At 33.3% G+C, this 27,326-nt stretch overlaps 1 protein-coding gene across 5 annotated transcripts; it reads right to left on the bottom strand.

Moving 5' to 3' along the window:
* Nucleotides 1-27,101, bottom strand: LOC111628725 (beta-1,3-galactosyltransferase 5-like). Of its 5 annotated transcripts, XM_023372578.1 has the most exons (4): nt 26,620-27,101; nt 19,975-20,190; nt 3,237-3,459; nt 1-2,824 (listed from the first exon to the last, which is right to left on the bottom strand). In XM_023372578.1, exon 4 carries the CDS (start codon nt 2,814-2,816, stop codon nt 1,530-1,532), a length of 1,287 nt encoding a protein of 428 aa, XP_023228346.1. In that variant the 5' UTR covers nt 2,817-2,824; nt 3,237-3,459; nt 19,975-20,190; nt 26,620-27,101; the 3' UTR covers nt 1-1,529. The 5 variants fall into 5 exon arrangements, with proteins under 5 accessions (XP_023228346.1, XP_023228359.1, XP_023228352.1 ...); XM_023372591.1 differs by lacking the exon at nt 19,975-20,190; XM_023372584.1 differs by lacking the exon at nt 26,620-27,101 and having other exon boundaries at nt 19,975-20,754.
* Between the last annotated feature and the right edge of the window lie 225 nt (nt 27,102-27,326).

Genomic DNA, 27,326 nt, shown 5'->3' with positions numbered 1-27,326 from the left:
GAAGAATTACAGTAACTTTTTATGACAGAATTACATTCTCGTCATTTCTGTAAAATAATGCCAAAAATATTTTAAATGAATAATATAATCTATACAATAAAATATCATACATGTTTCAATATACAATTTTTCTGTCGCTAGTATGAGACAGTGTTATGTCCGTATAACAAGGAACTTATTTTATTTTTAAAATAAGCAAAATAATGCCCTAAAAATAATTCGTCGTTATTAGTGAAAATAGTTTTTCTTAATTATATATTGTTTTAATTTTATTATTTTCATACAAATATTCACCAATATCCATTGAGGTTTAATCAAGTTTAATTGATAATCTGTATAAGGGAGAGGAGGTTAAGAGTACACATTGCGTGTTTCTCAAATTTGGTAACACTGAAGAGTTTCCCGTGCACACATTCTACTGTTGATGACAAAGTATGTTGGAGCCAACTTTTCTTGGTCTGTGAGTCGCTAGGGCATTGATAGCTTAGTAAGCAGTTTGTATTTCCGGAAGTTACTTTGCAAACTCAGGCTAAAAGCTTTCTCAGTTTTGTTGCTTGGGTTGTGAAAGTAAAGCTTTTAAAGGGATAAAGCTAGGGGTCAAAGCTAAAGTATGGGGTAGCTTTCGTGTCGATGTCTGGCTGGAATTACACTCTATCGGAAATCAACTCAAAGTTTATAGAATTTTGTCTCTGAGGTTAAGAATACTCATAGCAATGCCGGACAGTACTCAAGTCAGAGATTCTTTTATTTGTTATATAAAAGTCAGAAAAGAGCAGAAGGAAAAGGATAAAACCGAAAAATAAAAAAGATAAAAATAGAATAGGCGCAAAAAAGGACTTGGATTAGTGAAAAATGACCAGTAAGCTTCTACTTCGCGAGTTGATAGGTTTATAACGAGGCAAGCGTTTTTTGTCCTGGCTGCGAAGAATCTTTCGATGATGACTGCGTGTAATGTGGACAATTTTATTTTAACTCTTTCCACCCTGTGGACACACTAGGAGGGCCTCTTTTTTGGCTAGGCTTACAATGGGACGGGTGGGTGGCGAGGGACATATCCGAACGGATCACTCCCCCGAAAAATTCCAGGGTATTTTTCAACCCAGTCCGGATTCGTTCCTGGCTCCCCAGAGCGGTAGGCTGCCGTCTTGACCGCTCCGCCACCTGGCCACAGTGTTTAGGCTATAAAGGCACAGGTTTTATTTGTGATTGTTATTAGTGAGTACTCTTAAGCGATAAGTTGCTTACTCTTAACCTCCAGGGTAAGATTACGCATTGGAATCTCCTATTTTTAAATTTTTGTCAAAAGTACTTTTTTTTCTTTCTTTCTAACGTAGCCAAGCGGAAAGATGTAAAAATGATATATATTCAGACAAAATGTATTCTAATGTATGAGGCAAAATATATTCTGAATAATAAACCCGAAAAATGCAAAAAATAACAAAGTGTGTACTTTTTCCCTTCTCTCCCTTAACTAGAATCGAAAGCAGATATGGCACACTTTTTATGTTAGAGTTGACGTTTTTGAAAACTTAACTAATATAACCGATGACTTCGGGACAAAAGTAACCTTGAGTGTTAATCTCTTCCCATATTTCTCTCATCTGTAAATGAGTGATTTCTTGTGAAGTAATTCTTCCTTCCCTGAAAGCACAACTTCCTTGTTGTGTCAGAATGGCGGGTTTTAGAGTAATTTCTGGATGATCAGAAAGAGATACGCCAGCTTTCTGCCGACAAAAACCCGTAATATAAGCATCTTCAATGAAAAAATAGGGCGTAACCAATGCAGCCTGGTATAAATCTTTTGCCACCTGTTGAGGAAAAACATAACCCATTCCTGCACAGTAAGGTGGAAAAAACTGGCCCGGTAGATCACGATCTGTTACCATATATTTCCCATAGGCAGGAGGTATTCTTTCCCCCAATTCCTTCCTAAGGATTCTCCTTACTCGATTCTTATGACAGATGATGTTTCGATATTCCGGTGAATATTTCTTCAAAACTTTCAGTAAGTTAGGCACGTGAATCAAAAGATCATCGTCCGTTTTCATGAAATAGTCCGCCTCTGGACAATGAGTCACTGCCCACTTCAATCCCATGACCGATTTTAATGCCAAATTGCGAAATGATTCAGAAAAATTTTCCTGGAGAATATCGTCATAGCGATAACTTTCTCTAGAGATATTTTCCAGTGCCCGTGGATCACCAGCTAGTCCTAGTCCAAAAACGATTCTAAAGTTCAGAGATCTTTGTAGAGCTAGGAGACCCCACGTGTCCCGGATGGCTTTTCTTCTTTCCATGTTCAATGCACTTGATTCGATATATATCAGCAATTTAAGATGATCAGGATCGAAGGTTTGGCAGATACGCCGCGGTTTAAAAAGATAAGTATAATTGTGTGGATTAGAAACATTGCCTACATGGATAGTGACGTTATTGGGCAACACAATCCATCCACCGTCCGCTTCGGTTTCGGCTGGCATCTCTTCTGCTTCGTCAGAGTTTCTTGCTGATTTTGGCAGATCGTTCCGAAGTATTTTGTTTCTGGAATATTCGAAACCACGATCTGCCTCCAATTTTATTCGCGGAAAATAATGCGAACGGTTTCCTGCCAGCGAGACTGGACGTCGATGACTAAGTAATTCTCGAAAAACTCTTCTAGGTAAATGAGACGAACGTGAATAACGTCTCCAGGTCGTCTCTTCGTTCCAGTTTAAAGTAAAAATCACTCCGACCGCCAGAGATGAAGACATCACCACTACCATCATCCGTTTCAAGCATTTTCGGGATGGCATTCTGCTTTTCGTTTCTCTACTCATCTTTTTTTCTGAAAAAAATTAAAAATAAGAATTAAAACGAATCTGAATAAAAAAAATTCTTGAGAAATTACATTGTTGATTTCAATTTTTTCATTTGTGAAAGAGTTGACAAGCTCTTCATTTGTAATGAATTTGAATACCAAAGAAAATTAAGCCTAATGACTGAGCCAGATCTAAATTTATTATATGCACACTATTTATATTAAAAATTATTAACCGAGAGATCTGGAATAGACTGCATTCGATCAGTTAGCATTTTGATTCCAGATTATATGAGGAGTTGAAAAAAAATATTATCCATGATTCACTCAAATTTTTATTGATTTAAATTTTCAGTAAATGTTTATTAAAAAAAAAATATGGTTGCTTTAATTTTTAAAGGTTTAATTGACAAACTATATATTGATTTACGAAACCTACTGTAATCAAAGTTGCATCGTTGCAGATATCCATATTCGCATCTTTAAAGTAAATCTGTCCTGTACTACTGAAAATAGTTGTGATTTTGGTCCAAAACAATGCACTTCAATAGTTTGCATATGTCACCGCTGCAAAGTTTCACGACTCGGGATGGCATATTGCTTCACATCTTCCATTAAAGTAGACGTCGACTCTACAGATATCGCCATCATGGTCGGCACAACTGTAAATGTATAGTTTTATTTTATATCAGAAAAAGAATTTTAATTCCAACACAGTAAAAAATAATAATTCATTCGTAATTGTACCGCACATTTAAAAGAATTTTAAATAAAATTAAAGTTTAAAAATTTTCCCGTTTAGGCAATTATTTCGAAACTGAAGAAATTATGAAGATAGAATACATTATAATAAAAGAGTGGATTTTTCACAAGAACTAATACGATAGACGAATATAACAATTTAAGTCATATCATTAGAAGCAATATCGGAAAATTGATCGACCTTTTGAAACGAACTATGGACAAGTAGATGATCTCCACCATGCATTTTAGTATCATGCATTCTACAGTATATGAACAAGATTAGTAACAAGCAGGATGGCGATACCTATAGTGATAGGCTCTTGGAATCTTGGAACAGAGTCATCAAAGAGTAGTTATAGATCCATTTCCGAACACTTTTCAGACGGAATAAAAAGATTGCGCATCTTTTGGAGTGTTCTGCACTGAATATATGCACACTGTAATGATGTTCACGCAACAAAATTTATATTTAACAAGAAATAATATGAAAGCATTTTGAAATGATCTGACAGCTAAAAATATTTTGGTAGAAGTTTACCTAGGTAGTCCGAATGGCAGCACTTCCGGAATCTCGACATGTGTGTTTTGAAAGTTAATCTAGGTGTCACTGTCTTTAGTTTACAAGTTTTCTAACGTCATTTCAGTACTGGAATAATTTCCTAACATTGCGTGAATCATTTTTTTCGAAGTGTACAATTCATATTTTGTCGTTTATTGTTGTAATGGCGGAGCTTGGAAAACATCAACAATTTGTTTGCAAAAGTGTGCTTCAAGGATTTTTTTCATTTTATAGTATCGGAATATTCAGAATTTAATTGTGACAAGAGAAATAAAAATACATCAGTTGGTATGTTTGCCATAAAGTTTGATATGCAGTATGCAGATGCAGTTTGTTCTAAATGTGATGGTCGTCGTAAATTAAATTATCGAAAGGATCGTAATTTTTTTTAGATGTCACAAATGCAAGATGAACAGTTCGTCATTTAATGTAATTTTTAAACGTAAATTTGGGAAAATTTCTTGGGGAACTATTTTTTCGTTTACTTGGCATCTACTTTGCATAGAATGCACGTTGAGCGTCAGCTGTTTGGCTGTGGGCATGAGTAATCGAACAGCTGTTAACTGGACGAATTTCATACGACACATTATGATTCTTTCGTCATTTAATTTTACTAGAACGAAAATTGGATGGACCTGGAAACGTTGTCGAAATCGTCGAAATTGTTGAGAACAAAATGAAAAAAACTAGGAGAAAAGTTCGACCTTTTATTCAGCATACGAGTAAGTTTTATCCAGGAGCGCGACGTGTTTTAGTTTGGAATGAATCAGATATTATACCTTCAGTCTTGAAAGTAAGTGTCAAATAAATCCGAAAATCGTAAGAGGAAGAATGTAGACGTGCGTTAAGAACGCGGAAAAAGTTTCTACAATGGAAGAGGACAAAGTTACGATAGAATGATCCGAACCATGTTTATTACCGAATAAATCGGAGAAAAGGAATTAGAGATACGTTAACGGTGAGTGAAAGATTATTTCTTTAAATGCCGGTATAGTGAGTAGCTGCGCCCAGGGCCGGCGCGAGGCAGGTTCAGCGCGTTCGCCGGAACCCGGACCCGCGATGTACGAAAACTCATTAGACAATTTGCAGGACCCCTCCTTTATAGTAGATTGAATATTCGTGTGTGTGTGGAAAATTTTTGGCTTTCTACATATGAATGAGATTGCGAATTTAGATGACGAATATTTATTAAAATGTTGTCAAGATCTTCACTTACATTTGAAAGGAGATATCGACGGAACTGAAATGTCTGAAGAGATTAAGATGTTCCGATCGATAACGCAAGCTAATTATTCGGCTCTAGATGTGAGGAAATACATTATAAAAACAATCTTTCGGAAACATACCCAAATTTATTAATTGCGTTACAAATATTAGAGAGGTTGAGGCAGACGTTTTAAACGTGTACGTGTGACGTTCGGCGCCGCTTTCCCGTAAGCCTAAAAGTTTGACAATGGTGTTTGGATAGTCGGTGGAATCACGCTCGACATTCCAAACACCATCGTCAAGCGGAACCGAAACGGGAAAGCGGCACCGAACGTCACACGTACANCTTTATTTTGCAATAATTTATTACTCGTATATTTATGTTTTTAAAATAACCCTAGTAGCACGGATCACCAGACCTCCGAAACTTCCTCAATGCGAAGTTCTGCAGAGCTTAGATATGCCACTGAAAACTACAAAAATTGACCTCATGCTGCGAAAATGATTTTTGGTTACTTCATTTTTCTGTATTTATAAACTATCTAATATTTACAGGTTTCATAGACGTTAAAATTATTTTTAACTTTGTTAATTTCCAGGCTGTTATAACACGGGAAAGATTTTAAGCGTATCAAATTTGATCCTTTGGATTTTTCGCAAATTCGGCGTTTTGAGATTCCCTGAACCAAAAAGATTTTTGTTCAAAAAAAGGGGGGGAAATTCCCGGAGAGTGTGAGTGTTGGCGTCTATTTCGTTTATCTCAGGCGGGGTAAATATTTAGAAACAAAATTTGACATGGTAACTTGTATATAAGGGGCCTTGATGCTATTAAATATCCTCAAAATTAAGCTTTTTTTGCTTTTTAAATAATATAAAAGATATGTTTTAATAACAGATGGCGCCACACAGATTTTTTATATAGTATAGTAGTGTTTTTTAAGTTTAAATTTTTTTGAAACAGATCTTTAAAAGGAATAATTTTGTTGAATTATGATAATCTTTTATTACTTAAATTTTATATCCTAATGTAATTGAAAATAATCAGACTTCCTAATGATCCTCTTAACCTCCTGTTAGAATGCCAGGAAAGCCGAGCAAGAGCTATTACCAACATTTTTTCCTGGAACCCATAATCTATTAACGAGCAAATATTTTTTCCACAAGCATAACATATTATATTCAACAATCTAGTAATGCATATAACTAACCCGATACTGAATTTAAATATTCAAACGAACAGTCGGATTCTTTTTTCGGGCTACTTTAAGCTATTCTTAAAACGTATACCGTTCACTAGAGAGATCGACTATGTTGAAAGTTTGCACTTACAGAATGCTGCAATTGCACAATATGATAGAGAACTAAATTATTGGAAAATCTCGCATAACTATAAAATAAGCCGATGAAATAGTAAAAACTAGGCCAAGTATATCTTCCTCAATTCTTAAAAATCTCAGGAATAAAAAAATAGGTCTACAAACTTTATCTATGTAAAAGTTCTGGTATGGAAAATAAACCAGAATAAGAGTCCAACTACGTAAATTAAATACTTTCTTAAATATAATAAAAATTCCTTCTTATGTTTTAAGATATCAAATTAAATATTCGGAGTTATCAGATTCATTTTTCAGTGAATTACATAAGTTAAAATAATGATTTAGATTTTTGGCGGTTCATTTTCATTATGTTTGATTAATTTTTTTACCGGTATTCATTAGTGTTGTACTTGCGCTGCAATTAGTTATTTAATTTTAAAATTGAAATTTTGTTTACATATAAGTAAACTAACATTTTTATCAACAGAATAAAAAAAGACGAGTCAATATTTCATTCCGAAGGTTTTAGCTTCTTTTGCATAAATTTAGCATCGTATTCTAGTTTAACTATTTTTACACAACAGGATTTCTGCGTAGAACAAGCATATAAATTCTGTTCACGAGAAATTTAGAAGTTTAGTAGTTAACAATATTTTGGCCTAATTTTTAAATTCGTAAATCATCACTTTGTTACATATCACACATTTGAGAAATATTAGAGACTATACTTTAAAGAGACCGTTTGGAAATAATTAAAATAAGGCGAAAATTTTTAGGAAAAATTACACATGTTTGCAAAAAAATTTTTTTCCAGCTGCATGGGATATTTTTGTTGAATTATGTGTTTTAAAGATCGGAGATTCTAAAAATGACTTCCATAACATCCCATCGCATATGGGTTTTTTGCAAAATAAAAACAAATATTTGATAAAAACTCTTATTTATTACAATGAACTAAATATATTATATTTTCTTACAACTAACCAAAAAATTATTTCTGATATTTATACACAATTTTAGGTCTACTCTTTTTTCTTATTACACCTTTTCTTCTCTTTGATGTTTCTCCGAACTCGTTTCTGATTTCCTTCTCTGGTTTCTCGATAGAGCATCCAACAGTAGTCAGCTAACTAACAACAATTACTTTATTCGCAGAAAATTCCATGTTTACTAATTTATTGAATACAATAAATGTATTAGTTTATCTCTCTATTGTTTGTTGAGACTAGTAAATATGAAATTACGTATCGATTTTTCAATATATTGATTCTAATGCTTCGCGAAATAAAAAGTATACTGTTCCGCGCCCTCAAAGGTTGAGAACCACTATGCTAGTGCTTCAAGCTAATTAAATAATTTTATATTGTAATTACTTAATTCTATAATATTTGTGTTTCTAAGTATTATGATTCTCGATTATCCGCAATCTTGCCCGAATAAATAAAAATCTAGAAATATTTAATAGGGATGAAAAATTGTCAAAAGGAATCAATGAGAATCATTTAACGAATTTGTATAATTTGGTATAATTTATACGCTTTATCACACACAATTCGTTCTTCGTATGTAATTGTTGAATAAAAATATTTATTAGTTAGGTTTGCCTACGTAACTGGGCATATTGAAGAGCAAGAGTTCTCCATCTCCTGTGGGCTTTCGCGACAGAATTTGCGTCTTCGCATTTAACATCAATATTTTGGTGTATCTTTGAAGTACTGCGCCAAGTTTTGCCTATCTTATCTTTCTTTAACAGGAAATGCCTATTGTAACGCAATCTTAGGATGTTTATATGGTAGACGTAGTAAAAGGTCAAAATGCATTCAGGTTATGTCAGGAAGTCTTATGTAATCTTTTCGAACCATATCAAAATATAAATGGAAATCAGACGGACGAATAGATTGAATTCTAATCATTATAAACATATTTAAAATCAAAGAAGTTTAGAATGCATTTAAAGTTATAAATGAAATTATTAATGGCATTAAGGAAAAAGTGGTGTTTCCACCAATCTAATAAAATGAAAAACAATTTTTCAATATGTTTTTCTTTTTCATATTGCATGCACAAACTTTACCTGATTGTCTTTATTTGAAATAATTTATTACTCGTATATTTATGTTTTTAAAATAACCCTAGTAGCACGGATCACCAGACCTCCGAAACTTCCTCAATGCGAAGTTCTGCAGAGCTTAGATATGCCACTGAAAACTACAAAAATTGACCTCATGCTGCGAAAATGATTTTTGGTTACTTCATTTTTCTGTATTTATAAACTATCTAATATTTACAGGTTTCATAGACGTTAAAATTATTTTTAACTTTGTTAATTTCCAGGCTGTTATAACACGGGAAAGATTTTAAGCGTATCAAATTTGATCCTTTGGATTTTTCGCAAATTCGGCGTTTTGAGATTCCCTGAACCAAAAAGATTTTTGTTCAAAAAAAGGGGGGAAAATTCCCGGAGAGTGTGAGTGTTGGCGTCTATTTCGTTTATCTCAGGCGGGGTAAATATTTAGAAACAAAATTTGACATGGTAACTTGTATATAAGGGGCCTTGATGCTATTAAATATCCTCAAAATTAAGCTTTTTTTGCTTTTTAAATAATATAAAAGATATGTTTTAATAACAGATGGCGCCACACAGATTTTTTATATAGTATAGTAGTGTTTTTTAAGTTTAAATTTTTTTGAAACAGATCTTTAAAAGGAATAATTTTGTTGAATTATGATAATCTTTTATTACTTAAATTTTATATCCTAATGTAATTGAAAATAATCAGACTTCCTAATGATCCTCTTAACCTCCTGTTAGAATGCCAGGAAAGCCGAGCAAGAGCTATTACCAACATTTTTTCCTGGAACCCATAATCTATTAACGAGCAAATATTTTTTCCACAAGCATAACATATTATATTCAACAATCTAGTAATGCATATAACTAACCCGATACTGAATTTAAATATTCAAACGAACAGTCGGATTCTTTTTTCGGGCTACTTTAAGCTATTCTTAAAACGTATACCGTTCACTAGAGAGATCGACNGTCGGGTGGCGGCCGTCGACGTAACTAAACGCAAAACGACGCAATGGATTCCGCCGTCCGCAGACGACGTCCTTCTGTCCACCTCCGCACTAGGATTTAAAACGTCACCAATATTTTTATTAATGGCGAAAATGCCTTATCTTACTTCGAGCACGCGGAAAGTTCTCGCGTGAAAAAAAAAATCACGACCGGTTCACTAGAGAGATCGACAATTTCTGTTATAATTTCCGGATAAAATAAGCTTTATAAAATAATTAGCATCATTAATAATATATATTTATATAGCCGCTACTACTACTAACAATTGTGTAACAAACAATGACGTGGTATCAGATATTACATCACTTTCGTTGCAGACAGTAACTTGTTTTTAGTGATTATCAATTCATTGAAGTAGTCTGAGAACTCTACTTCAATGAATTGATGTGACGATAGGCCGAAATTCTCTATTACTAATTGTTTATTGTTACTTAGCCATGATTTTATTTCAAAAATATATACGCAACAATATAGAGAAGATAAAACTTTAAAAATATAACAATTCATTAAAACTGAAGAACGTAGACAATACAGAAAATAGAGCATATGAGAGAACTATTTGTATGTATTCATATACCGTATACATATTATTTCTGCTAACTGCATATAATTTTAATACTGTATTCAAAAATTTAGATATATTTTTCGTGGAATAAAACATTATCGGCTATATAAAAATATTTAATATAATTAAAAAAATAAATATTTACATGAATATTTACATATCATATATAAATATCTGAGATAGTCTATATTTTCAGCCGTGATTAATATTTCATTATCTTGAAATCAGTAGATATCTCGATTGCGTGTTCACAAGACAAATTGAGGATATAATTTTAAAAATATTTATTATTTAATAAAAATAAAAAAGTATATGTTGATTGCATGCTAATTATAATATTAATTGATTTCAAACAATCAATGTACTTTTTTAAGGATCTCCGATAGAAGATTTAAAATAAAAATTAAAAAAAAACTTAAAGAATCCACATTAAAATGAATACTGTACACGTTACGAAAATGCAATTTTTATTCAATAACCGTTCTGTATTTTATTTTTTAATGTAAATAACATTTAAATAATTTTTAAAGACTAAAAGCATTAGTTAAATTTATTATGTTATAAACAAACGTAACCAGCAAATTTCCATAAACAATGTCTGTAACATTGATGAATCGAAATCGGGGTCAATATCGTTACTGTCCTCAAAAGCAGATTTGTGGCTATTTCCAAATCTAAATACCGTTCACAGTTGTTACTTGGACGTCTTAGTGCAATTGAAAGAAAGATAAATATGAAAAACGTGTTGGAATTTTTATTAAACAAAAATAAACATAATGAAATGATTTTTTTTAATGTAAAGAAATAGTTATTAGATGTTCACTAGTAATTTTTTCATCATATGTTAAACTGCAATAATATCTGTTACCGTATTGTGACGATGAAAATATAAATTATGTTGTTTTTCATCCAATATTATTACTCTATAGTGAATAAATAATTACTTTTAAATAAATTTCAAGTATCGGAATGAGTTTTCAAAAATAAAAAATTCAATAAACTAAAAAATAAGGTACATTGAAATTGACGCAGCTAAATTACTATACCATCAAATTATTCAAAAAAACTAAATTAAATTAGCACTGAGAATATATTTTCGTCGGAATTGTTTTGCGAATTATTGATAATTTCACGTTTAAACAAAAAATTTCCCCATTTCATTAAAATTAAGCGTCCGGTTTTTCGTCGATGACGGAATTATTGAATATTTGTAGTTTTTTATATTTAAAAATGTAATAAATAAATAAATACAGAGGTTAAAATCCTTAAAATAGAAAGACATTCTATTTATTGTAAATAATAGAATGCTCCCGAACCATGTGAATTGCGGAAATATTGAATGAATGGAGAAAAAAAAATTTATTTCAAACCAAAATGAAATATCAATATTTTGTATATATGCCAAATTTGTATTAAAAAGTATTTCCACTCACTTTCGTTGAATAAAAATTAATACATATAAAATTTTTATAATAGAAACAATGAAAACATTTATTAACGTGAAACTTTCTAATTATACCTTCGAAAAATTGCATACGAAATTCGTAAGATGTTTACTCAAATTTAACTCGGTCGCGTCCGTAAAAGTTGAGAAACACCGGTATACGGAGTTGTTGCCCTTTACGACCAAGATCTTTCATAAAAAGACAAAATGGATATCTGGCAGCAGATCCAGAGACGACGTTTTAAGATGGACTGAGTTAATAATAATGTACATTACCGACCACCGCTTTCTTCGAGACACGAAGAGACAAATTCGGAAAATTTCCATGGCAAAAAAAAAAAAATGATTCGAACCAGCACTCTCTTAGTAGAAACGCGATACGAGACAAAGTCGACACTCGCTCCGCCTCCAATCCGGTTAAATAATAGTTACGAAAGGACATTTTTACTTACCTTCAAGCACCGCCGGGATAAAAGAATCCCCGCAGAGTTTAGAACTTTCGTCTCCAAAGAGTTACCTCTAGTCTCGTGCAGAGATTATAATTCTTCTGTCAGAAAGTCTAATGATGATTTCGCGCCCCTTCGCATCAGCGTAGGTAGAAAAATTGTCTTCGCCTCGAAAATGATACTAAACACACTCTCGTAAAGTTTTACGTAAGCGTGTTTGGTGTTATCCTCCCCGCGCGAGATTAAAATAACTCTTGGGGAGAAACAACATTCTAGGCCCTAGAAGAGGCGATATTCGGGTCGCGTCGTCTTTCCGAGTAACGCCGCCGGCCAGACAGACACCCATCCAACCGGTTTCTTCGCCACGAAAATTCCTGGCGTCACCCGTTGACGCTGCTCGCTCGACCTCGTCCGTTCCGATTCTCCGACGACCGACGGGAATTTTTTCGTCACCCTCAAACGAACCGAAGGGTGGACGGCCGTCGGAACTCGGTCCGAAGCGGCGGAGAACGATTAAGGACTTACCTGGAATCGGATAGTCGCGGCGACCCACGTATCCGGATCCCTTCCCACGGGTGATTCTTCGCCCGTTTCGGGAGGCGACCGAAGCGACTCGTCGGGTGGCGGCCGTCGACGTAACTAAACGCAAAACGACGCAATGGATTCCGCCGTCCGCAGACGACGTCCTTCTGTCCACCTTCGCACTAGGATTTAAAACGTCACCAATATTTTTATTAATGGCGAAAATGCCTTATCTTACTTCGAGCACGCGGAAGGTGACAGTTGTCGCGTGAAAAAAAAGATCTCGACCGATGTATTGTACAGATAATAGAAAGAACGAAAGCGAACTTTTGTTTGACACGTTATTTTCGTTTACGGATTATTTGTAAAGTCACGTTTCCAGTCTAAAAACTTTTAACTGCAGAGATGAAAAAGCTTACGTCATATTTTCGTTATTTGTCAGTTTTGTTCCGGAAGAAAGAACGTCTTCGACTCGATTCTATTATTACTTTCTAGCTTCTTAACAGAATAAATTCGAATGTATTCGCTCAACCATTTATTTTCCCCATAGCGCAAAAAAGACTCATTCTTATAAGTAATGAGCTTTCGGTCCATAGCCTGTGTTGATCGTATATTACGAATTAAATGATCGTTGGTCAATTGTCAGATGATAGAAGAGCTAGCCAAGTTGTTTGAACAAAATGCGAAGTCTCGACTGTGCAATTAAAGACTCGACTGCCGTGTGAACGATTTCTTCTTTTGGCCAAATTCTATGCTTTAATTCGTTCCGAAAGTCGAAACTTGAACTAGTTCCATATGAAAATTCTCGGGCTCAGTCCTATTGAATGCAAACGTAAAAATGATTTTCGACATTGATTTGTAAATTTCAAATTGCGATAACAGAATGTCTATTTCCAGAAGTAAAAGATAAATGCAGAATAAATGTAAACAAATTGTTAAAATCTGTCGAAATTCTTCTATAGAAAGGTTGCGACCTGGTGCAATAAGACGACATCTAAATGTTTATTGTTGTGTGTAAAGTTATATTTCTTTTAATTAATTTCTCTGTTTATAAAATAATTATATCAATACTTTTCTATTTGTTACCTTTAAAAACAGAAAAAGATTATTAATTGTTAGTGAGCTACTCACAATAACTTAAATCGAAATCTATAATCGTTGTATGTAAGTTATATTTCTTTATCCGTAGCTCTTATTATAATTGGAAACACTTTGCAATGGTATAAGGAACATCACTTTTGTAGATAAATTACAGAAAATACAATTTAGATATATCTTAATAATAGCGAGATAGTCCGCACAAATAAAAATTTGAATATTTAGTTAGATCATTCACAAACAATTTAAAATGTATTTCCACTAACTATGGAATGATAATATTTATGTATATTATTTAAAGTTGTAAATTCTTACCTTACATAATTATAAGAAAAGACGAAACAGTTGTTCTCTGTTTGGCAACAATATAGCCTTAGAATAAAAACTGTTATAAAGTGATGTATTTATCGTGCTTATAAGAATGAATCACGAGAATTTTATTTGGATCAATCATATTAAATTGAAATTAAACTTATTTTTATTTGGAATAATTATATAAATTACACATATTTTATACAATTGAAAGTTTTTTGCTCCTTTTGTTGCACACAAACACAAAACGATGTTATAGTCTTGAATCCAGTTTTTTTCTAATATTCTCTTAAAATAGCATAATTAGAGTAAAAACATCATTTCAATAATAAAATATTCAAGAAATTCAAGAAACCTATTCATATTTTAAGTTTAAACTCAAACTATATATAAATATTTATATCAAATATAATAAATTTATAAAAACGTATAGAAAATGAATATAAATAATTTTATTTTATTATGATCCTTAAAATAAATTATATAGCATAAGTATCTTACTTCATCGAAACATTACATTACATTGATCCAATTTACGCAACACAATTTCATTTACATATCCCGATTTCTAATAATTAGATTAATACGAAGAAACAAAATAATGATCCAGTACGACGAATTAAAAGTAGAACTATTATTCTGCGGATATAACAAGTTTTTCAAACAACGCCCTTCATTTCCAAGTTTATAGGCCTATATATGAAATGGATATATCCAGGAATATGATGGGCCTATATATACAAGCCCTTCATATTCTTCTATATATAAAAGATATAGTTTAGTTATATGATAGGATCATAGTTACTTATAATACATATTTCTCCTCCAATTTATAATTGTGAAAAAACTTCGAATTTCAGTTTCTACTTATATTTATAAAAGGGTTTTTTTGTTACAGTTGCCATATAAAAGCAATTATAAATCTATGAATTCCTGTCTAATTTCAGATTTTATATCTTTATAGAATAAAGTAACTTTCACTAAAACATCTTCAATTTAATCTAAATATTCTAAAAATTTAGATATCCTAATTCCAATTTAAGTATGCTTCGAATAGTTCTATTTCAAATATAATATCCGAAGTATCGAATTTTTAAGTACGATGTTTTACGTATAATACGAATAATTTTTGCTGTAAACACTCATTATTTAAATATTTATAAATATGATTGCGTTTTGAAGAACTCATTCATTCAATATATGCCTTTAAGCGCCGATGTACTCGAAAATCTAGAGCAATCTTAAGTGTACGGAGCTCAGATCGAGAAGTAATTCTACATTTAAAGTGGGTCATCGTCTTTGACACCCGATACTTTTTCGATATTTGTCTGATCGTATGAAAAATGATTAGATTGCTCTTTGCACGAACGAATTATAAGATTATGTGAGTCATATTATCTTATAATTGATCACTGAATTACACGTTTCCGTGAGGATCACTACTGAAAAACAGCGCGAATGATTTCATAAATTATTTTTGGCTCGTTAAACATCAAAAATTTGTAAAGTTGTTTTTCCTACTAATTACGGAGCAAGATTTATGACTTTTTCTCTATTCTCGAGCGAAAATAAATCATTTTATGCGTAGACAAATGAAAATAAATATATAAATACGCTTAATGTAGACATTTCGGAATGCTTTGATCAAAATTAACAGCCGAAAGTGATTAAAACAAATTATATTTTAATAACACAAATGCTTTTTTATATTATTAAAACAATGGAAATAAAATAAAATAAATTTTTGCTCTGTTTCTTGGACAACGTGACAATATTAATTTCGATATTCATATTCGAATACAAAAGAAATACTTTATCTAAGAGAAGTGATCTTCTGTGCTAAATTACTTCCCAATTGCGGCACTCATTTTCATTTTTACACGATATATACAATATGACAATCGTGATCGTCGTGCTTTTTGAAGCTCCGAAACATTTCAGTATCCTCAGTCTCTCTTAAGTTTATTCTTCTATCTAGTTTTTATACTTTTCTGTTATTATTTTCTTATCGAATACTCATTTCTATTTCATATTTTCATAGTAAATTCTATTTATTATTTATGAACATTTTTTTGGGGTCGAGAAAATTTCAGAAAACGAAAAGTAAGTTATAATTCTTGTACCTATATTCTGAAACATATTCTTAGAAAATTTTTGCCGCGGTCTGCTGCCGCTTGTTTAGACGGTCGGTCGCCTTTTTCCCTAGGGAAAATCCTATGCTTAATAAACAATTCCGAGAAACATTCGCATCGACCGACTTTAAATAATCGCTATGACAATTAATAAGCGGAATGAATACTTTGATGATTCTAACTCATGACATTCTCTAATGAAATTGAAAAATTGATAACCTGCTCCTTAATTTAAACGAATAGCTTAACTGTTTTCTTTTTAAACAAATGTTTTTCCGTCTTCGATTATCGATGGGTTCTGATTTCCATCTTTGATGGGAAATTATAAACTTACTCTAATTGTAAGAATCTGCTTCACTCGCTACAATCGCGGGTCTTCTACTATAAGATGATCAAAAGCGTGCGACTATTACAATCGAAATTTAATTATTTTTTTAATTTCAATGATAAAAGATAAAAATAAATTAATGTAGAAATTATTACTGAGAGTTAAGAAATAAAAAATGTTCAATCGGCAGGGAAATTCCGAAATCAGGTTCTGTACTTTCAACAAGATTAAGGCAATGTCATCGATGTCATTTGTCTCTAACAATTTTAAAAAGCCGTAGGATATAAAATAATATTTGGAGAATAGGATAAGTGTATTCTTGGGTGTGTGAACGGCTTTACGGAAATAACTGGTTATCTAAAGTCTGTTTTGATGACTGTTTTTATGTGTTCATTTATAGTTCAAACGTCGTCATATTAGTTGTCTTTGTATTGTATTTTTGTTTATTTTTAGAAGATTCATTCTCCGGAAATTCATTTATTGTTTATTTTTATGTTTTATTGATACTAGTGTAAAATATCGAATTTTTTAAAGTTGGATATCAGTTATGAGCTTTTTCACTTAATAAGTAAACTATCTTCCGTTATAATTCAGAAGTAATATACATAAATACTTAAAACAGAACGTTTGGAGAGTAGTGATTGGCAGGGGCGCCTGTACTGTATAATAAGTACATCGAGACACTAGGGACACGTTCCTCCCTTTGTTGTCGTGTTGCCTTTTTCTTAATCTCCAAGAGCGCTCTAAGATTTCATTTTATTTTTAAATTAGTTACTCATTTTTATCACAGAAAACTTTTTATTGATGATAAAATTGAAATATTTGTTATTAACCGAAAATTTGTTCTCGAGGGTATGATTGTTTGTTCGATCGGGTACCGAGGTGCCATTGTATTTGATTAACGCGATTTTGATATAAGCGGTAGCATCGAGGGATTAATTAACTGCGTTAATCAAAGGATATTTCTAGGTATGCATATTATATATCTCCTATATATTTTATCCTATGGAAATATCCTATATTATATCATTATATATATGTAATATATATACGTACATTATATAAAATAATATACAATATATACATTATATATAATGTACAGTACGATAGATGCCCACAGATCATCCATAGTTATCGATATCTTTGTTATATCGGTTTGTAGGGAATTTTTGACTGTAAGTGTTTGTTTCGTATTCGTGATTACTCGTGAATAATTAGGAATACGAGATAATATGAGCAGATATTCCAGAAACTAAAGACGACACAATTCAATCTCTGAAATTTTTCTGAGATTAGAGAATTTTAACATAAGAAATCAAAGTAAAAAACATCAAACTACTGTCATAAAAGTCACTAAGACAAATATAGCTGAAGTATGTAGGCCTATTCCATTTGTTAGAAATTCGATTCGTGAATAGGGCCTACATCGAATATTGATGTGGGAAAATTTTGCGTAAGATAGGTACTGTACGAACTAACCGAAAGCCCTTATAAGTCACTTATAAATTCAATGGCAGTTATCAACATTTTCTTAAACGTGAAACTATCGATAATAGTAGTTCGCCTAATTTAATTGATAAGATCGACATTTTTTAATCAGTCTATCTATCAGTTTAAAGTTCCTTTAACTGTTTCGTGATAGATACATTTGCCATTTTTTCTGTTAGGCAATTTAAATAGCGTAAAGACAGGTAGCTACCCTTAAGGCATTATATAATTTTTATTAATTTTTTATCCTGTCTACCTAAAAACATTGACAAATCATCTGTCACGCCTTTAAACCGGTATTATGCTGAATTATTTAAATTTTGTAATATTGGAAGAGTAAGTGTAATAATATATCATTAACTATTTAAGACATTTTCGTTTGAAAGTTCAATACAATGAATAAACCACAATCTCTTAGTAATGCTTTAAATTTTAAATTGTTAGTAAATTTATTCGGACTGTTTCACAATATTCTATAATGAAATTTAATATCTGATTTTTCCTTGTATTGTAAAAATGAGAATTTTACAAATATTTTTAGAATGTTTTATACTTTATTATATTACTCCTTACATTATAAAAATGACGATTTTAATGTTTATTATACTTTTAGCTTTTCAGTTAATATGAAATTTATATCGATGTTTCCAAAAGAAAGTAACCTGTCAAATAATTTATTATTATTTTTAAACATCAAACATTAAATGTTTGAGATCTCTCGTTAAAGAATCATTTAATATGAGACTTATCACTACACCCAAGGTGAAAACTTAAAAATATTTTTATTTGTATTTTTGACATTTTTTAATTATAAATCTGTTTTTTAAAAATATACAAATATGCATCAAACATTTGAATCATATTTTAAATAAGTTTGAAAATATACAAAAATTATTTAAAATGTAATAATTGTAAATAACTTAATCCGTACTCAGCAGAGAGTATCATTCATTTTCAAAATATTCTTGGCTATAGAAGTTTAGTCAAAATATGTGTCTTAATTTCAAAGGAATATGTGATAATTACAAAGACAGTTATTTCACTGAAAGTTATTTTTGTTATTTTCTATTAAAAATAGAATATATATATACAGTATATTTTATTTTTAATTTTATATATAATGTAAAATTTTTTGAGAGTGATATTATGAAAATAATCTACATTAAAAATAATAATTTTTTTTTATGAACTGTGAACAATGAACAGCTCAAAAAAAATTTTTCACTTTTTTTTATTCGATAAAATTATTAACACTAACTTCCAACTAGTTTTTCTGTCTTCAATTACCTGATAGAAAATAAAATGAGAGTTCTTCTTCACATTTGTTTTGTATAAATGGCTGTTTAAATTTAATTGCCTTTTTTTTATTTTTGACTATCTATTCAAAATGGTTTCTCTCCAATAAGCTAGTGCTTCTTCTATTTCAAGATCATTAATTTTATCGTTACTATTATTAATACATGAAGAAGCACGATATTTAGAGCGTTTACATTTGTTCATTGTGCTGTTTTGCTTCTTTTGTCGTTACTTGTTACGGTTATGGCTACTATTATTTTTTTATTTTTTGCAATTTATTTTATTTTAATTGTTCTTTTCGAAGAGGATCATAAGTAAAAGGAAAAATTTTTATTAAAAAAAACGGAATGCGGTAAACAGAATATCGTAAGGTCCGAGAGCGAATTTGGCTATAATTTGTCTACATTTTAATAAAGATAACTGAAGGGTTAATAATATATTAATAAATATTAATAGGCCTAATTTTTCGCATATAATTTCACATATTGCTAGTAATCATATAAACATCAAGGATTTTCGAATCGTTATGAATTAGATAGATATTATAACTTAATGCTTAACGAATACTTCTAATTATTTTTATTATTATGTTAATTAATTACTATTAGGCCACAGACTGGTATGAATATTTACGCTTACTTAACAATTTTAGATTCTTGCACGGGTACATATTCAAAAACAGAAGGCATAATCTTGAGTCCTTTAAGACGGTCGGGTGGACGAGATAAAAATCTGCCCGAATTCGGACGAAGAACACTAGGAATATTTCTTGGGTCGTCAGTCCCAAATATATGGGGTCTCTTTCTTTATCAACCATCCTCTTTTCATTGTGGACTTGGCCGAACCCATGATAAGCTAGAAAAAAGGTTTTCTTAATGATTAGAGGATGAAAAGAGTAAAAAAATATTAAGTACTCACTCTTGAATCTTAAGGTTTTCTTAAGGATAGATCTAATATTCAGAAGGTTCAAAAATATTTTTTTATTACTAATTTAACTACTTTTTTAACTCATCGAGCGAAAATTAACAGTGGAAATTATCCGAGCAAAACACAGAATAGAAACGAGTACATTTTGAACGAGTTTTTTTCTGTTATAACCAAAGTAAATAGTTTCGTCATAAATCATTAAAGTGGAAGCGATGAAATCGATTTCGCTTTTTATCACGAATCAGTCATTAAAATCTGACGCTTCGCCAATCTTCAAAATACAATTATCGCCTAATTAGATCCGTCGAATAATTTTTCTTGGCCTGTCATTTGCATGATTAAAATCTCTAATGCACGGCAAATAAATGTAATTAAATTTGTGAAATCCGTCGCATAATGTCGCATGTTTCGTGAAAGATTTTCATTAAATCGCGAAAATTTATTTTTCATTATGATACGTCGTTTGCGAATTCCTGAACTTTTAATCGTCAATCGTAAAGTCTTTGTGAGAATAATTGCAAAGATATTATTGTTAAAAGAGAAACATTTTACGTTTATTAAATTTGTTATTTTATTATTATTTTACATTTTATAAATTTATTATTTTATTATTATTTTACATTTTATAAATTTATTTATTTTTATTTCTTTAATGTAAAAAGTATATGTTAATACGTTCATAACAACCACTCCAATTTGTCGAAATTTTCTGACTATTTTTATTCTAATACGAAAAATGAAATGATTAAAAGAATTTGTCATCAAACGGTAGACAGAGTCGCCATCTGCCGTTAACAGTACAAATTAAATACAGTAATTTTATGTTAATACAGAAATTTATGCTGATTATTATCGTTTAACATCTTAAAATATAAAAATAATGTGCTAATATATATCTAAATAATATGAATTATCATATGTGATTAATAATTATATCATTTAAATTATATCATATAAACAACTAAGAAAATGCAAACAATTGTTGATTGTTTAGATCAGCGATTCCCAACCGGAGATATGTAAGTCAAAAAAATTGGGAACCGCTGATTTAGGTGATAACTTAATTAGGACAGTCAACAGTTACTCATGTAGTACCCATTTAATTTCGTAGTTTCTAAATTACTATCAAATTGTTGATTTTATATCATTTAATGGGGTTTTAACAATGATTTCAAGCTGTACGCGCCCAGATGTAATGAGTGAATGTCGCATAATAGTATTATGTAAATTTTATTTAAAAAATGCTGAAAAATGTGAAAAATTAAGTGATTTCTCGTATTTTTACTATATTGCAATTTGCTTTTTATCTTGTACATTCATGTTAATATTTTACGGGTGCTCCCCTACTTACGAAACAGGTTAGGTTACCAAGGTTTTGTCATAAGGGCTGCGTTTCTTTATGCAGCGAGAGTGCAGCGTAAATGACGTCACGAGCAGCTATCGCTACACGTCGCTGCATCATAGTTTAGAAACGCTTTCCGCTCGAGCGAAACATGGACGTTCATAATCTATCCTTTAATTCCAGTTACAGCCGAAAATAGTGCTTTAGTTAAAGAACTACAATATTTAAATAAAGAGATATAAAGAATCGAGCATTTATCTTTCCATAAATGTGAACAAAGTAAAGAGATAAAAGATATATAATTACAGTATATTTAAAATATAGTATTTTCTTATTCTTTAGATAACTTTCAGTCATTTCATAAAATTTAATCCTTCTTAATCTTTCCATAATATTTTTATCAACAGTCACTTCGACTTTTTTATTTTTACAGCATAATATCGTATTATACACACAAGCGTCCATTTTGCTTTACACGTGTAGCGGACGTAAAAGCTGCTTTATCTTCGCTGCAGCGACCTCTTGCAGCAAACGTTTAGAAACGGTTCGCTACATTGCAGCGCTGCATTTAGAAACGGGTTTCAGAGGGTTCGCTGTAAAGCGCTTTTCGAGCGCTGCATAAAGAAACGCGGCCAAGTCGAAAACTAACCTAGAAAGTACAGTACTGAGGGTAATGGAGGGCCGCATGTGCGTTCAACGAAACGTGGCCGTCCATTCCTCCACCGTTTCAATCATCACTTAAGACTACACTTAACGGAATGCGGTAAACAGAATATCGTACGGTCCACGACTACACTTTAAACAGTTACAATATTTATTCACCAAACAAATCGGACGAGTACACTTAACAGCTACACGTGCTCTGGCAGCAATCACCCGACAAAAAGAAACTCAATCCCAGAATCCCCTGCGGGAAAAACTCTCGTCCCCATTTTTGAGTACGGGACTCTCTGAGAACTCACTAGAGGAGTGGCGCCATCGCTCGAGTCCGTGATGAACTAACTGGTCGCCGCAGTAACCACCTCCTAGCGATCGCGGTCGATGAATCTCACTGGGGGTTTGATTTTGCGGCCGTGTCGTGAAGTCTTCGTCTCGTATGCGAGTTCTGCTTGGTGGTTATGCCGAGCCACCGTGTTGCTGGGTTGGTCTATCACAGGCTGTTTAGGGCTGATTGAGTCTTTCTCCCTGAGCATAAAGGCAGGTTTCAGTCTGTCGATGGAAACGACCACTTCTTTGCTATTTTTTAGAATCTTGAAGAATTTGTCCCCCCTCTCCACCACGGGGAATGGTCCATCGTAGGGAGGGTGCAGTGGAGCGCGTACAGCATCGTAAGGTAGAAAAACGTGGCTACAGTTTTTCTTAACTGCATGGGAACAAAAAGTTTGGGTTCCCCATGCGATGCTGCCGGCGTTGGTGTTAAGTTTTGAAGCAAACGTTTAGAAACGGTTCGCTACATTGCAGCGCTGCATTTAGAAACGGATTTCAGAGGGTTCGCTGTAAAGCGCTTCTCGAGCGCTGCATAAAGAAACGCGGCCTATAAGGCTTTAGCCACAGTGTCGGCCTCAATATCCCGCAGTGGTTCCGCTTCAACCCAAAGAGTATACCTGTCAATCATACCGTACGTTTCTATATTCAACAGTTGACTCAACGGTGAGAGAACAACGTTTCTAAATGGACCGGTGAGTTCTCCGTTGAGACTAGTGACGTCAGCGCTGTTTCACCGTTGAGCTCAACGGTCTCAACGACCTGAAAGACCGTTGAGTATTCAACAAACTAACATGGCGGCTTCCACGAAAAAGTAAATTTCGCTTATAGAAACTATCCATTCGCTGCTGTGGATGCTGTAATAGCGAACAGATTAATGAACAATCTGTATATGATAAAACATGCGATTGCACGATTATGTTCGATAATTTGGTCAATATTGAAATATTAAGATTTTTTTCATTTGTCCAAAATTGATTACGACCGATATTTGGCCCTCTAAGTCTTCCTAATGATATAAATATTCAAGAAATTAATTAAAATTATTAAAGAAAGACCCAGTACACAAGAAAATGATACAGATATGAGTTCATTTGAATAAAAGGATTTATTCGAATAATGATTAAGCGAGTTACTTTAATTATTTAGCAAAACAGTCACAATCGCCACCTTCTCGTTACTTAAGTCAGCCATCTTGAAAAGTGACCTCTCAACGAAAGCGTTTCTTTTTTCTGCAAAACGTGACGTCAGATCGTTCAACGGTTGGGCTCAATGGAAAATTCACTGTTGAGTCAACCGTTGAATATAGAAACGTACGGATAGTGAGGCAATAGCAATGATTTCCGGAAAAAGGGAGCGGACCAATAAGGTCGATGTGGATGTGATAGAAACGTTTGTTTTCCACGGGGATGCTTGTAATTGGACTTCTAGTCAGTAGTGTAGCGTAATGGGGGCGACAGGAGCGGCTCGCCCCGGGCGGTACTTAGCATAGGGGGCGGCAAAATTTCACAATAAATAATAATAATATCTTGTAAAAATTTGAACCATTTTATTTCATATTTTCGTCCACCTACAACTCGGACCGATTGAAATGAGCACGGAATACTGTTACCATCCATCCGGATAGTCCGGGAATCGACTTGCCGTCCGGGAATATCGTGCGCAACCAGTTGACTTCTTTTTTATTTCTTGTACGATTTATTCGTATACATATACACCTCCAATATCCAATACAGCTAGGTCACTTGCGTTACTCCTATCCAAGTCTCCCTAGTTGCTAACTGTAACTGATTTAGAACCAGCATGCACTGCACACTATTCTTCGCATTGCAAAATGACATACGCATGCCTCAGGAACTTCTATTCGAACAAACCTCACCTGCCGTCCGGGTCAGCGATTTTAATAAGGTGGCAACACTAGCACGGAATTTTTCATTANTGCAAAACGTGACGTCAGATCGTTCAACGGAGGGACTCAACAGAAAATTCACTGTTGAGTCAACCGTTGAATATAGAAACGTACGGATAGTGAGGCAATAGCAATGATTTCCGGAAAAAGGGAGCGGACCAATAAGGTCGATGTGGATGTGATAGAAACGTTTGTTTTCCACGGGGATGCTTGTAATTGGACTTCTAGTCAGTAGCGTAGCGTAGTGGGGGCGACAGGAGCGGCTCGCCCCGGGCGGTACTTAGCATAGGGGGCGGCAAAATTTCACAATAAATAATAATAATATCTTGTAAAAATTTGAACCATTTTATTTCATATTTTCGTCCACCTACAACTCGGACCGATTGAAATGAGCACGGAATACTGTTACCATCCATCCGGATAGTCCGGGAATCGACTTGCCGTCCGGGAATATCGTGCGCAACCAGTTGACTTCTTTTTTATTTCTTGTACGATTTATTCGTATACATATACACCTCCAATATCCAATACAGCTAGGTCACTTGCGTTACTCCTATCCAAGTCTCCCTAGTTGCTAACTGTAACTGATTTAGAACCAGCATGCACTGCACACTATTCTTCGCATTGCAAAATGACATACGATGCCTCAGGAACTTCTATTCGAACAAACCTCACCTGCCGTCCGGGTCAGCGATTTTAATAAGGTGGCAACACTAGCACGGAATTTTTCATTACTTATTCTGTGACGAAACTGAATTTTAGTCTTTTAAATTGAGATACCTAAATAAGGGGAGCGAATTTTTCCTCCACCCCGGGCGGCTGACACCCACGCTACTTCACTGTTTCTAGTATGTCTAGTAATTTTGACACGTTGGCAGGAAATGCACATAGTTGTCCACTTGCGACAGTCAGCCTCCATGCCCGGCCATACGAACCGATCGGTTATTAGCTTCACTGTGGCTTTACTGCCTGAGTGCGAAAGGTCATGTATGGCATGGAAAACTGATTGCCTTTGCGTCTCGGGGATAACAGGGCGAATTTTACCGGTGGATACGTCACAGTAAAGTTCTACTTGATTTTCCGGTAATATTAGTTTTTTTTAGCTGTAGTCCGGTCGAACTATTTCCCAAAAGTGATTGGAGGCTTGGGTCGGTCTTTTGCGCATCAGCAATTAATTTGTAATTTATGGGAGAAAGGCAAACGATAGATTCGACTCTGGAAAGTGGATCGGCCAGAATATTATCAGTTTCTTTCATGTATCGAATGTCGGTGGTGAACTGGCTTAAATTAGTTTCAGCAATTTGCGGAGTTGTGAGCTCGAGAATTTTATCAGCCATTTGGGCTAATTTGTCTAAATCTCCATCGGAAAACATAAAGAATTGCCAGAGCTTCTTTGGGTAACCGCTGAATCCATAGCGTTCTTAATAATGAAAACTCCTCCCCGACTTTATTACTAGCTAGTTGTCACATTTTGCGTAAAAGATGAGATAGTTTATCATCTCCTAAAGGGCATTAGACAGCAAATCTTTCACTCGTTTTTGTTCCGAATCGGAAAATTCTGCTGAGTCGATCTTTTAGTGTTTGATATAAATTTTCTCTAGGAGGATTTTTAACGATAACGATAACGATAACGAAAATAGGGCAGACACAAGATATTCTCAACAAAACGAGATAGAGTCTTTGCAATAAAGTCTCTTACAACATATAAGAAATGAAGGTACAAAGAAATCCAGTGATTGTTTCAGAGCTCAGTTTATTTCTTTGTTTCGTGTTTAACAGATTTATTTACGAAAATATTTCTACATTAACTTAAGAATCAATAGGTAGATCGGTCCCAAAATCGGTAGATCTACCGAAAATTCGGTAGACGTACAGTACGATAACACTTCCGAATTGAGAGTTGAAACCACTGCATAATACTTAATAGTATCATGCGATATATCGGCCAGTTTGAACTGGGCCTCGATATTAATAAACCATAAATCGGCTTCTTTATCACAAAATTGGGGAAGTTTAAGGGCTACCCGGCTGATTTCTGGCATAAGATCGTTTTCGTTTGGCATTTTGAGATACCTACTCAGCAGAACGAAAAAAAAAAAATGGAACAGAAAACTCCACTTACCGTGTTAGATGGCCTACTCTGGCAAGAGGTTACAGGCACACAAATGTGGAAACAATTTCGCCAGTCAGGAATTTCACCAGTGGCCCGTGTGGTGAGAAGTTCACATTCCCAAGGAGCATCGTCTACCGTAGTCACGGAATTTATTCCATAGTATCCACTGAGAGAACACAATGTAGTAACTAGTAGTGGTCTTGTTTTTTCTTTTTTGTTCGAATTCACGTCGAATCACGTTCGGGTCACCACTGAGGATAATGGAGGGCCGCATGTGCGTTCAACGAAACATGGCCATCCATTCCTCCATCCGTTTCAATCATCACTAAGACTACACTTAACGGAATGCGGTAAACAGAATATCGTAAGGTCCACGACTACGCTTTAAACAGTAACAATATTTATTCACCAAACAAATCGTACGAGTACACTTAAGAGCTACGTGCTCTGCAGCAATCACCCGACAAAAACAAACTCAATCCCAGAATCCCGTACGCCGTGTTGCCACGCCGATTTGCTTGCCGTCGGTAGATTCCTTAGACAATTTTCGGTAGATTTCGGTAAATCGACTTTTTGTGGCAGAAAGGAGATTGTACACAAACAATAACATTCCTTTTCGTCATTTATTTTATTATAAACAATAAAAAACAAAAAACTAGCACAGAACACTTACGTAAAAAATAATAATTTACTAATTAAGTAGGTACATTTTGTCT

This window comes from Centruroides sculpturatus, unplaced genomic scaffold (genome assembly GCF_000671375.1).
Source record: "Centruroides sculpturatus isolate CEXI.00-Female unplaced genomic scaffold, Cexi_2.0 scaffold34, whole genome shotgun sequence".
Taxonomy (NCBI): domain Eukaryota; kingdom Metazoa; phylum Arthropoda; class Arachnida; order Scorpiones; family Buthidae; genus Centruroides; species Centruroides sculpturatus.
This window is presented reverse-complemented; position numbering and strand designations above follow the sequence as displayed.

Coding starts and splice junctions, on each gene's coding strand:
- LOC111628725 (XM_023372578.1), bottom strand. CDS start 2,816: ATGAGTAGAGAAACGAAAAGCAGAATGCCATCCCGAAAATGCTTGAAA.